This window comes from Nipponia nippon, unplaced genomic scaffold (assembly GCF_047370975.1).
Source record: "Nipponia nippon isolate SJK-2023a ecotype South Korea unplaced genomic scaffold, ASM4737097v1 scaffold_4, whole genome shotgun sequence".
Taxonomy (NCBI): Eukaryota; Metazoa; Chordata; class Aves; order Pelecaniformes; family Threskiornithidae; genus Nipponia; species Nipponia nippon.
The window spans coordinates 11,762,501-11,775,152 of record NW_028262358.1 but is presented as its reverse complement, the minus strand read 5'-3'; the positions used below and the strand labels follow the sequence as shown (position 1 = coordinate 11,775,152).

Genomic DNA, 12,652 nt, shown 5'->3' with positions numbered 1-12,652 from the left:
TATTACTGTTGAGATGCTCCTGTCACATCCTGTAGCCTTAAAGTGAACTGTCTACCTGAAAGTAAATAAACTAAATATCTGAATATCCACAAACTTGAAGGATTTCCCAGAGACAATCCTGGAGGCATCTTCCCTAAAGAGCAAGTACTGTTCATGCAACTCCAGTGACAGCTTACATATGCTTCTCCCACTAATGTGATCCAACCCCCATCAATGCTTTTACCTCTCTATGAAAATTGTTCCTTTTTAATTTTGTCTAGAATTCATGCAGTCTGCTGCAACTCCTTCACATGTGGACAAGCTTAAACCAAGTCAAGAGAATATCAATTTAACCACAAATTAAGCTTGAGCTTAATCTGAATAGTAAGACATATGAGCTATTGAATGCCTCTGGATCTTTTTTCCACCAATATTCTGGCATTTCCATTTGGTTCCAAACTATTCTTATTTCACTTTCTTCAGTCCAGACTGCAGTCCAGGCTGTGTAGGTAGTGGTCAGTGCTGTTTAGTTGTTGACTTAATCCTTTATCTTTAATTTTGTTTGTTTCTTCACGACATAGTAAAGCTTTGCTGTCCTTCTAGGATCCAGATTTACATACTTTTCAAGGAAGCAGTTCTTTAGTAGTCTTCTAAATACGTGCCCTGGTTCTAGACCAAGTGCTTTAAGTTTTTCACACTAGTAATTTGCTCTTTTCATAAAAGATATCTGTTATCTCTTCGTCATGTTGTTCCTTTTATCATTTATAATTGCAAGATCTTGTTGTAACATGCTCCCTAAACACATTTCCCTTTTTAATACACTGGAAGAACATTGGACTGGGGAAAAAAAAAAAAGCTAGAGTAGTTTAAAACAAGGAATCTGTAGATTTTGAAAGATATTTGAAAATTTCTGAAATTACTTCAAATGAATGTGTTTAATTGAATTTTTTTTTTAATAAAGTGTAAATGTCCTGATAATAATATCCAGTCAAAGCCTGCCAAATTTAATTTAAATACTAGGTCAGGTCATTATCTGACACTAGGAACTGGTGTCTTCAACATTCCCATCTCTTTTGTTACCTAAAATGGTGGTGTCGAAGTCAGTGCCTCTGATCTCATCTCACTATATTAAATTAAAGAAAATCAAATAATCTAATATAAGCATTCCCTTAGTAGGCAGCAGTCTTAAACCCTGTCATCTTGTTGAGATTGTTTTGACACATCCAGCATCCTGCTGGATGACTGGTAGTTGTGAGCTGACCTTGTGAGCTGACTTTCTTTGGCTGCTTTGGAAAGTCATTGCCTGCCTCTAGGCTCGAGGTGGATTTGGCTTCCTTCTGCTGCGGCAGTGTCCCTCTTTCTTTCTCTTCCACCTCTTCCAAATGTCCATGACCCTTTGCTGCTTTTAGCCCGGTCATGCTTTCAGTGTGCCACTGTGAGCTCCAGGATACATTTGAGAGTACCATGGCCTGAGTGCCACTGAATTTCTCTGACACAATCATGAAGGACTGAAAATCATGTGAGAAGTCTAGCTCCTCATTAGAAAAAGTAGAGAAGCTTTGAAGAAAATTCAAAACTTCAGAATTGTTGCTGTTGCTGCTTTACCATTCTCTGTTTTCTCTTCAGTGTGCTTTTTACCCCATCCCTTTCTCCACTTCATGATGTTCATACTGTGCCCTTCTACTTTGTTCACCTACCTCTGCACTACCTGAAACAACTAGAGTCCAGATCACAGAACGATCTGTGTGAATTGAAGTGGGAACAGAAAGGATGTCGCAGAGAGTCCTCAGTGTTTTTGCCCACCCAGCTGTACACCTGAAGCACCATCTGTCAGGTCCCAGGTCTGGTCGCAGATCCTGGTTTGGCTGGGGAGAGATGTTCTTCTCCATCCATCTGCCTCAAGCTGGGGCAGTTTGGAAGAAAGCTGGCTCTTCCAGGGACCATTGAGAATTAGTGGAGAGGAGCCCAGGGAAATCATGGTGGTCAGCTGAAACAGAGGGGTCCTACTGTTGCTCCATGATACATGCAACAGATGTTGAATAAGACACTGAAATGGAAACTTCTTTGCTCCTGTCTGTCGCAGCAAGAGCCTTACCCTGAATTGGCAGAGGTCTGCAAAAGACATTGATTAATTACAGAGGAACTGAGAGAACAGCTGGTTAGAAAAGAGTAGCAGACATATAAAAAAGTCAACAGGCTCCTAAAATGGGAATTATAGGGACTGTGGAGATAGAGGGGTAAGGAAAAGAAATAACTGTATGACCTTCGTGTCAGCAATGTGGGCCTGAAGTGCAAACTTCAGGTCTGGGGATGAGGTTTAGTGTATTTCAAAGACAGATGATGAGTGATCAGCACCAATCCTGGTCTAAACTTCTGGTATTCAGGATTATGGCATCTTGGTGCTATGTTTAGGATCCTTTTTGTTTATATGACGTTTGAATGTACCAATGTCCAGTAATTATAATTAGTATTTTTTCCTATTGTGAAGTGTTCTAAAGTTCCTTTAGTTACTATATGTGTCTTCTTTCTCCAGACACACTCCAGCCTTCTCTTTTTTGTCATTTTTACATGCATGCATACATACATAGGAAAAAAATGTTCATATAAGTCTGAACAAGTGTAGATAGCATTTGATATGAGACTTGAAAGTGAGTAAATACAATGCAACTACATGCTTCGAAAGTACTAATCTAGCTTTTATAGACTTCAATTTCATTATATATTTGTATTGAAAATGTGAGTCAGGATTTTTTTCTGGGATCTGCTTCACGATTCAGCACTTGCTATTTGATCTTCCTCAGGTTACTTACTCTTTCTGTGCCATAATTTACCTACATCATCATCATAATTGTAATTATAATAATTGCCTACTTCATAAAACATTATGGGGCTCATTTACAAGTGATATTCATAAGCTGCTCTGAGAAACTCGGTAGAAAGATCTCATAAAAAATATAAAGTATAATTACAATTATTTTATTTAAAATGTACGTAGCTTACAAACAATGCTGATTCAAAGTAGTGCAGTAAGGCAGCAATCTGTGAGTGTGCTATTGTTACACCTGAGGTCAGCGCTTGCTAAGCGTGATGTTCCGGGTGGTAGTTCTCCTCCTCGTATCAGAAGTGGTAGGAAAAGCTAACACCTAAGCAAGGTACAGTGATCACTGGTCTACGATATATTGTGCAAAGTAAGGAGTAGCAAGTCTCACTGAGCTGGGAACTTGGTACCCGGAGCTGCTGCCTTTCTCAAGAGACTGCGGCTCCCAGGTCCTTCTGTGGGCCAGACCCATCCAAACCTGCTGTATGCCGGCTTCAGCACCCATTCTGCATTATAGAGAACTGGGAGCCTAGGGGAAATTATTCTGAATCCAGTTATAAGGAAAAGCACATGTGCTTTTCAGAGTTAACCAGAGATTCAGCGCAGAAAACAGCCACTGCTGAGGCCAGACCCTACTTTTATTGTAGCAGGTGTTTCCAGCAGAGCCCCCTGTGTGTATACTGAATTGCATCAGTTTAAAGATAAATCCATGAGTGGACAGAGTGAAATCTCCTTCCAGACTTATTTAATGATTTGCATTTTTATCATAACTCAGCTTGTTCTCTAAAGCATTCATTTTTTTTAGTGATGTGGTGCATGTACATAAGAAAATACTAACCTTCATGCTGTATGTTCCTACAGATGAGGATGAGGATGATGATAATATTGAGATAGATACTAACGAGGAGGTTCCTGAATGCTCTGTTACTGGAGGTGGAGATGAGCTTACTAACCTAGAAAATGACCTTGATTCAACGGGTAATTTAAATAATGGCTATTTTGTGTATTTTGCATGACTAACACTCCGTCATCATATAAGTACTGATGTGCTGCTTCTCTCTGTCATAGCTTTATTCCTTTGTGCCTTTTCAGGTCTTTTAAACCCTAATGCTTATTCTTTTTCGATGTTTTGCATTCATGTTTAGTTGAAATTTAAAATCAGCAACAAAATCATTATTTCCAACAATGGCAGATTTAAATGCCTCTTGCTGTTTCACGGGGAAGGGCACCCCAGGTCAGATTTGTACAGCAGAGACACCTGAAATCATCCTCCCTGGATTGTCCCAGCAAAGCAAGGTGGGCAGTCCAGAGGAGTGAGCAATCGCGTTGGTGAGTACAGCTGCTGCTCTCTTCACTGACATCCTGGACCGTGTCATCAGTGAAGAGGAGCAAGCATGTCTCTCTTTCCATGTAGGCTTGGTATCCTTCTGGTTCCTTCCTGAGGACCAGTTCTTGTATTTATACCTTGTTGCTCCAGTGGGGACGTGAAGGTATAAATTTGAACAGAATTAGTCCTATTTACTTTACAAAGTTCAAGTAATAGATTTTTAATAACACATTAAAAGCATTCATATTCTTGTAGAAGTGCTTGTGTAATCTTAGCACATGCTGCTCAAGTAATAATAAATCATAGTAGTGGTATTTCCCATTTCAAAAATTGTAATCAAGCAAAACTGGAGTTCAGGTTCCTCCATAGATGATAAATATGTCAGGATCTTACAAGGGAGATGCATATTTAAAAAGGTGCTAGATCATCAAAGATGTGAAGGTAATTGCCCATCAGTAAGGGGCTCCTCTGTTCACAGAGAGTTACTGAAGGAGTTTGTTCTCTGTACAAGTCTGCCTGTTACCAGCGGCCCTCGGCATTGCTGAGAGCCTCTTTGTAGTATGGTGTGCTTCTCTGCCAGGGCGTTTCTGCTCCCTACAAGTTAGCTTGAGCCTGGAGAAGTGCAGCAAGCCCAGGACAGCATCGGGATAAAGGCAGTGCTAGAGAGAACTTCTTACAGCATCCTCTGACTTGGTTCTGCCCATGCCAACTGGACCCAAGTTTGTAGCCCATAATATATTGAATCAAAAGACTTCATTTAGTGTTTGCTCTTTGTACATTAAACTGACAGCGATGTGTATATAGCCTTTTCTTTCTAGTCTTTTTTAGATGTGAAAGATTTGAGTCATATCCTTTATTTTTTTTTATTTGAGGATTTCCAAACACATAAGAAAATATATTTAGTGTTTCCAGCATTTGAGCTAAGCTGATTTAGAGCAGAATCCTGTCAAATAATTTTCCAATAAATACTGGTTCATTTTAGGAGAAATAGAAAATCGGTAAATGAATATTCCTGTCACATAGCCCCAGTGATTTACCCACGTTTATTTCTGTGACCCTTTTTTCTTGAGAGAGACCTTCTCAGGGATACAAACCCACTACCCAACGCTTCATCTATCACCTACAAACCCACTGCCAAATGCTTCATTCATGGGAAGACATTCTGGAAAAAAACTGAGACATCACTTTGCAGTTAGTCTGCACAGTAGTCAAAGGGATGAACGAGTAAGGAAGGGGATGGGCAATAATACAGAAAGCAGTCTAATGCTGTGACAGAAATCAGTGTACACAGATTTCGGTGGGATTCTGCCAATTCATACCAAGTTCTGATGAAGGCTGAATCTCCTGGGAGCACCTACATGCACAACTGCAAGGGACATTTCACATTTGGGATCATTGCGACCATCTTAATTAATTTGTTTCCCGCTGAATCTTAGTCCCTCCCATCTCTCTCAAGAAGAGAAAACTTTTTTTTTTTTACTTTTACTGCCAGTTGTTGGTTTTAAATATTGCATCTGTCTGTATTTGTCAGTACTATTACCATACGCTGCTGTGAATGTATCTGATAAAATGTGAACCTCTTATATCATAGTTATTACATGATGTTTATGTATAAACCCACGAGAATGTGCATGTACTTACATGTGAGCCTCAATTAAGGGCACCCTGACTGGGTGTGCCAGAGGAAAGGGAAACTATCCTTCGTCATAACCCAACCCAGCCCATTGCTGCTACAGTCAGGCATCATTTCATTGCCAGCATGCCAAAAATATTTTGGCTAACGTGAATTGGAGCACTCCAAACCTTGGAAGGAGCTGTGCAGTAAAACAGTCATGGCTCCACTTCCCACACCAGCTAGAAGTTACCAGCCTGCAGTGAAAAACTCGGGCTGTGCCTATAGAAAAACATAGCAACTGCTACTTTCTCTGTGTTTGACCCAAGGCCCAGATGTACATGCATAATATACGCAGGTGATGCTGCATTTGCTGCGTTTCAGGGGCGATTTCTTCCGTGGTGCTGCATGTAGAGTATGTCTGGGGGCTTCTGCGCCAGCGTTATTCTGCCTTCCTACCCAGGGTTAGCTCCATAAATCTGTGCTGCGGTTTGTTATTAACACCTTTCTCCTTATTATGTGTGTATGTGTAGGTAACTGTGTGTGTAGGTGTGTTACAAATTCATATAGTCAATGGTCATGTACAGAATGAACGTTATTGGGAGGTAAAATTCTCTTATTTCTTTGGGCTCTGATCCAAGTTGCTAAAACTGATGAAAAAAATTTTGGGGCTTTAGCAGACTTTGAATCTGTCCCTTCAGTACAGTTACAAAGCATTTTACAGCTCTCATGCCTTCAACATATTCTATAAATCATAGTAAAATGTTACTAGAAAGCTGTCTCTTTTGATAATGAAATTTTAACATTGAGAAGCTGTGCCACGGAGCCTTAGGATGAATGAGTAATTCATAAACTTGAAGGGTTATCAGTACATGGAATATGTGATAAATTGTTATATGTCATCTTAAAATAAATGGCTCTTTAAGTGTGTTTTTATACCAAAGTCTAGGTATGTACAGGTTGGGAGTAACTTAAAGTAAACATTGTCTGCTTTCTGTGTTTTTTCATCTACTGTCTTCAAGCACATTTACTTGTTCAACTGAGTATTACATGTATTTTTTGGAGAGAACTTAGGCGTTTTCTATATATGTTACACAAATCTACGCCAATCCAATTTGCAAAAAAAAATTTTTCCTTCTAGTTTTTACTTTTTTAGTTTGAAATGATAGTAAAGTGAATGAAATCTACCTTTTAAATTGCTACATTGTTGTAGCGACTCTGTATTTAAATGCATCTCACTCTGTTGTATGTGGTATTTGCATATTTAGCAGAACAAAACAGTAAGTTGGTGGATTTGAAGCTAAAGAAGCTCCTAGAAGCTCAGCCACAGGTGGCAAATTCACTCTCCAGTGCTGCTCAGAAAGCTGTAACTGATAGCTCAGAGCAAGACATTAAGGTAAGTTTTGATTAATGCTTTTGTCTCAGTACCTGTGTGTTCTGATTTTGGGTTTGTACTTCGTGAGGAGGAAAATGATTTCTTATCAAATCTTGCACAGTAAGAAATGCAGAAAATCTTCATGGCAGTGCAGTTGCATAGTTTGCAATGCTCTGGGTTTTTTCCTGTTGGTTAATCAACACGTTTTCCTTTTTTTTTTTTTTTTTTTTTTTTTTTATCTTGATACTTGTCATTGGCATAACAGTAAGAGATATAAGAAGCATTTCTCAGTTCATATTGCTCGGGTTGTCACTTAAATCAGAAATACAGCACGGGCTTCATCCTGCTGCTGGTACAGTCAGCAGGAAGACTCTCCCTGACTTTACTGGAGCAGGATTGGACTCTGTGATTTGCTTCCCTCCCAGGCCTGACTCTCCGTTTTTTCTGTATTAAAATTAAGCTGTGGTACACTTTAAAGGCATACATACTTGGGTGCTTGACAACGAGTGCTTCTGAGAAAAATAGACGCGAGTATGCGGCGTATGCAGTCATTTTGCCTATTCTTAATGTTCACCATTTCAGCATGAAGCGTGCAGCAATCAATTTTCCATTTCATTTTCTTAATTAGACCCCTTGTGTTCTTACTATTATATTTTTTTGAAAATAGTCCCTGTATGTCATTAATATCCTTATGGCTCTGGGGCACTTCCAGTTGGGTATAACTTTTCACCCACCTGCAGTCTGGGGGGAGAGCACTGCTGACTGAAAGGATTTCCTTCCCCAGATACAGAGATGCTTTGAAGTCCCAAAACAATGACTTTCATTGCTTTTCCCTTACACTGTCGGTTCCTATAAATTGGTGATGAAAGTGTGTGGCAGCAGCAGAGGACTTTCGGTCTCTATCTTTGAACAAAAGGAAGCCTGGATCAAGTCTGATTTTTGCGTTCAATTTAGCTTTCTGCAGTGGATTTAATGCAAAATGAAGCTGGCCCAAGAATAATACAATGGATTGAAAAGGCTAACTGAATTAGCGGGCTTAGAGGAATACATTTGTAAAGTGGCAGAAGTCCCCAGTCATAAAAAGGTTTCTTAAAATGGGATTTACTGGCTAATCACACTGATATTTTAGCATGTTGCCAGGCCTAAAAAATTAGTCATGTTTGTTTATTTTGGTAAAGACTCTGGTTTAGGCTGTCAGATGGTTATTGTGCTAATAACAGGAAACCACCTTTTATTTAACCAGAATCATAACCACCCAATTAGTGGAGCTGAAAAGTCATCCAGAGCATATGAGCGATACTTTTTTAAGCTTAATTCGACAAATGACACACGGGCCGCCTCTTAGGGTAATTTGGTATCACCTAACCTGACGAAAATGGTATTTCTCTTTATGAAAAGCTTCTGTGAAGGAGTTGCTTTTTTTAAGGTACTCCCACAAAAGGTGCAACTTAACAGTTTATCTCTGTGCACATCTTTCTAAGGAAGAGTTGGAAAGCGGCATTATAAGGAATATATGGTGTCCATCTGTTCTCATGGAGCTCTCGGCATTGAGGTGGATTTGTTTTTTAATAAAATGCAGTTTACACATTTCCAAATGAGGCATTCTGTGTTTGTGGAAAAGGATAAACTGTTACCTTCCCTTGGGGATTGTGTATCCCTGGCCTCCTTGAGGCTAGAGAATAGGCCATTGGAGAACTCCCTCATTACCGATTGTCTCAATGCAGAGGAAGGGCAAAGTCTTGGTAGCTTTTGATAACCAGTTTCAGCATTCAGCAGGCTTAGCTATTAGTCATGCATCTTAGCCTTTCCCTATTTACTTTCAAAACACTTAATAAAAATAATAAAAGATTAGGTATAAAATGAAATATTTGTTTGGTACACAGCACCTCGGTATCTGCAGTTTCCACACACTGCGGTGGTTCAGTCTTCTGGGATATTTTGTGTTGATAGAACCATTTGAATTTGTTACCAGTATTAACATAGGAAGCCCTGGAAAAGATAATTGTAGTTTCCTTAGCTGTAAAGGGCTTACTTACAAATCTGGCTTTGGAAAGTTATAGCTGATGAAATGCAGTTCAGTGGGGTAGTATTATAATCCTACCTTTTAGCCTTCATCCAGCATTAGTGGTTTATCTCAATGGGCATAAAATTAGAAACTAGTTCTTCTTGTCATACAAGTCTGTGGGACTACAGAAAACGACAGATTTCTTTACCGGGCAGGGAGACAGGCTAAAGGCAACACGCTTTTAAAACGATACAGATCGTGTTCGGGGTAGAGACGCTGCTACTTGGCAGCAGCCTGCGCAGCGCTTGGCAAATCAAAGTTGCAAAGGAGCAATTTTTCATTTAAAATCAGAATCGGTGGCAAATACTTGTCACAATTAATAGGTCTGGCTGTTAAGTAAGTAGAGAGTCCTGCAGGAGGGTGCCCACATAGCAAAAAGCCAGTCGTTGCCACCACACATTAAACAAGAAAAAAAAAAGAAAAGTTAATCACTCTTCTTTTTTTCTGCAGCTGATACTTTCACCCTATATAAACCACAGCCCGAGTTGTGAAATCCTCTTTGCAAAAGCTGCGTCCTGTCCCCTCGCCGAAACATACCTTTCGAATTCATGTCTTCCCGTTTGTAAACAAAAGAAACTGTTGTGTGTCTGGGTTTTTTCCTAGCAGAATGGAGCAGAGGAACATCGTGCTGAGCGATTACAAAAAGCAGCAGAACGGTTTAGAAATCCCGTTGTGTTCAGCAAGGATTCTACCGTCAGAAAAACTCAGCTCCAGTCTTTCAGTCAATACGTGGAGAGCAGACCAGGTAGGAGAAAATATAAAACCTGTTTTCCCATCTTATGATTTAATAATATTTAACAATAAATATATGAAAACCTGATAATGTAAGTCCACATTTCAATACATAAATATCAAGCTTTATAATAATTTTACATGTCTTTCCCCTTTTTTCAAGAGATGAAAAGGCAGAGATCAATACAGGAAGATACAAAGAGAGGAAATGAGGAGAAGGCTGCGATAACTGAGACTCAGAGGAAGCCATCAGAAGATGAAGTGCTTAATGTATATTAATTTTTTGTCTGGTTTCATGATTGCTGATAATTCCAAACTGTATGTGGAAATAGTGCCTTTATTTGTTAAAATGAGATGTTAGGTTTTTTTAGATGTCAATCTCCAGTGCATTCAAAGCAGAGTGAGAGGGGTGCACTGTTGAATTAGTCTGCAGTGTGGTGATAATTGTCAGATAAAAAAAATGAATTTTTCAGAGTTCCACAGGCCCAGCTTCCTTGAGACATTTCCATCAGGGCACTTCCCATAAAGAGATTCCAGTATTGATCTACCGGGAGGATTTTAATTATTACAATAGCAGATACCGCAGAGCTGCAGTTAGAGGGAAGAGTCACATGAGACCTGCTAGAATTTCTCAGCCAACCCATTTTGTTGGCTTGGGTTAATGGGTGTTCAACCTTTCCATTATCCAGATCAGCCGTGAATTACTAGCTGAATGATGTTTGCATTAATATAATATATATGGTAATTTCTTCACTTAATTAACGGGGAGGTTCAGCTCAGTAGGGGTATGGGCTGATCATGTGTAAAATTGATTTGTGAGGGAAATATTTGATAGACCGCAGGGAGAAAGCTAGTTTTGATGGACAGCTGTGGGACAGAAGCAGGAAGAACAAGTTTTAACCTGATTTTTTTTCGTCTGGAAACACAACACAGCCTTTGATGGTGGTCATTTGTTGCTCTCCACAATTTATCTAAACACTTTTGTCACTTTTGCTGAAGGAATCTAGAGCTGGGTAGAGATTTTGTACCGGTGTCATATCTACACCGAAACATCGAACTTTTTAGGAGCCGTAGTTATTTTTAGCCCAGTTGTACTTTTACAGAGCTGAAAAGGTCTGGCAGAGTAAGCTCACATTATATATGCAGATGATACACATGAACTCTTGGGATATTTCAGTCTGACACAGCATTTCTTTTCATCTTCTAATAACAATTGTTAACAATTATGCATGCTGACATTAGGGAAGTTTTCATACTATTTTCAATTAATTATAGTTGATGAAAGGCAATATATTGCACATCACCTCGACTCCCCAGCCTGATTTTTTTCCCCCCCCCCCCCCTTCAGGAACTGCGCTCAGGGAGTTTTGTTGTTGTTGTTTTTCTGGCTATATGACAGGTAGAGAAGGGGTTTCCATTAGAGCTGATACTGTTGGCTGTTGTGTAGGAAGAGAAGGACCAAATTAATGGGGGCATAATGTGCTTAAATTCAGATACCCCAAATTTCAAAGTTCTGTGCTCGTTACTGGTCCTGGGAGCTCAGCCGTGCCATTAGTCTTCACTTTGAACATGTCTTTATTTGAAATAATATGCTGATGTGATTATTATACCTGTTGCCTGAATATGAAGCTGAATTGATGATTTCAGACACATTTACAGAAAAACAGTTGAAAACGTTCGGTGAAAGTATCTGAGACCCTTATGCAGCAACAAGTTAGCCTCCAGTAGGGAAATAAAAAAAAAATAGCCTCCATAAAACCGTGTATATTTTTCTGTTCCCAAAGGACAGTGATTTTAGTTGCATCCTTTACAGAGTGCAGGTGAAACATGGAATCATTTTGCCAGTTTTTTTTTCCCCAACTTTAAACCGTTCTCCAAAGCTCTAGGGCAGGAGTAGGAGGAAGAAGTGGATGGGGTTACTCAGAAGGAGTAATATTTTTTTTCCTAACTTATGCAAAAACATGCTGCAGGAATGACATTTCAGCATTGTATACATCTCATAATAACTGGGTACAGCCAAAACACTGTGTGACAGTTGTTAAGCCACTTGAGAATAACTTGGAAGTACTAAATGACTGTTCTTGGGCTCCTAGAGAGACAGCCAAACCACTTTGGAAATATTTGTGTGGTCATCTGTGGGGCAGTGCTGAGAAGTTACAGGGTACAAGACGCAAATGTGACTCATTAGTGTTTCCACAACTTTCTTGGTAAGGTTCAATACGATTTATCAACTCGGCATCCCAGGGCAGCCTCCTGGCTGAGAGTGAGCCTGCGCACAGGCAGGACAGCTCACGTTAGTCCCTGTGCACCTGAGCGTCTGCCCAGTGCCGCTTGTCACCACTTCTCAGGATAAGAATCACAGTTAGAGTAATTAGCGGTATTTTTACAGATCACTATGTAGCAGGGCAATTGCCTGTAGTCAAAGAAACCCAGAGAGGCATGATAGCCCAGGCTGGTGAGCCTCGGCATTACAGTTGACCCAGAGGAGCTAAATAAGCCACGGAGCTTGTGTCAGGTTTGGTTTTAATCTCAAACACCCACTTTTTAATTGTCGTTAGAGACTTTTGTGCTAGTTCTTCTAGCCCCTAAAGTTAGCGTTTTAAAATTGAGTAAGACCTGAATGGAGTGGAAATGGGACGTTAAATAGTGCTTTATTTGGATTACGTTTCCTTTCATTATGCTTTGTTACAGCAGCTTTTATGTACTTAGAAATAAATTAGAGGAATTTCAGAAAGCCAGCCAGG

At 39.7% G+C, this 12,652-nt stretch overlaps 1 protein-coding gene across 15 annotated transcripts in view; it reads left to right on the top strand.

The window, feature by feature from the left end:
* EHBP1 (EH domain binding protein 1) overlaps window positions 1-12,652 on the top strand; it is a 227,228-nt gene that overhangs the window by 176,941 nt on the left and 37,635 nt on the right. For 6 of the 15 annotated variants that reach the window (XM_087775730.1, XM_087775725.1, XM_087775735.1 and 3 more), the window contains 4 exons: window positions 3,659-3,775; window positions 7,005-7,132; window positions 9,780-9,921; window positions 10,072-10,178. In XM_087775730.1, coding sequence (XP_087631856.1) covers window positions 3,659-3,775; window positions 7,005-7,132; window positions 9,780-9,921; window positions 10,072-10,178 — 494 coding nt within the window. The remainder of the gene's footprint in view (window positions 1-3,658; window positions 3,776-7,004; window positions 7,133-9,779; window positions 9,922-10,071; window positions 10,179-12,652) is intronic. The other 9 variants (XM_087775728.1, XM_087775731.1, XM_087775737.1 and 6 more) reach the window with 6 other exon arrangements.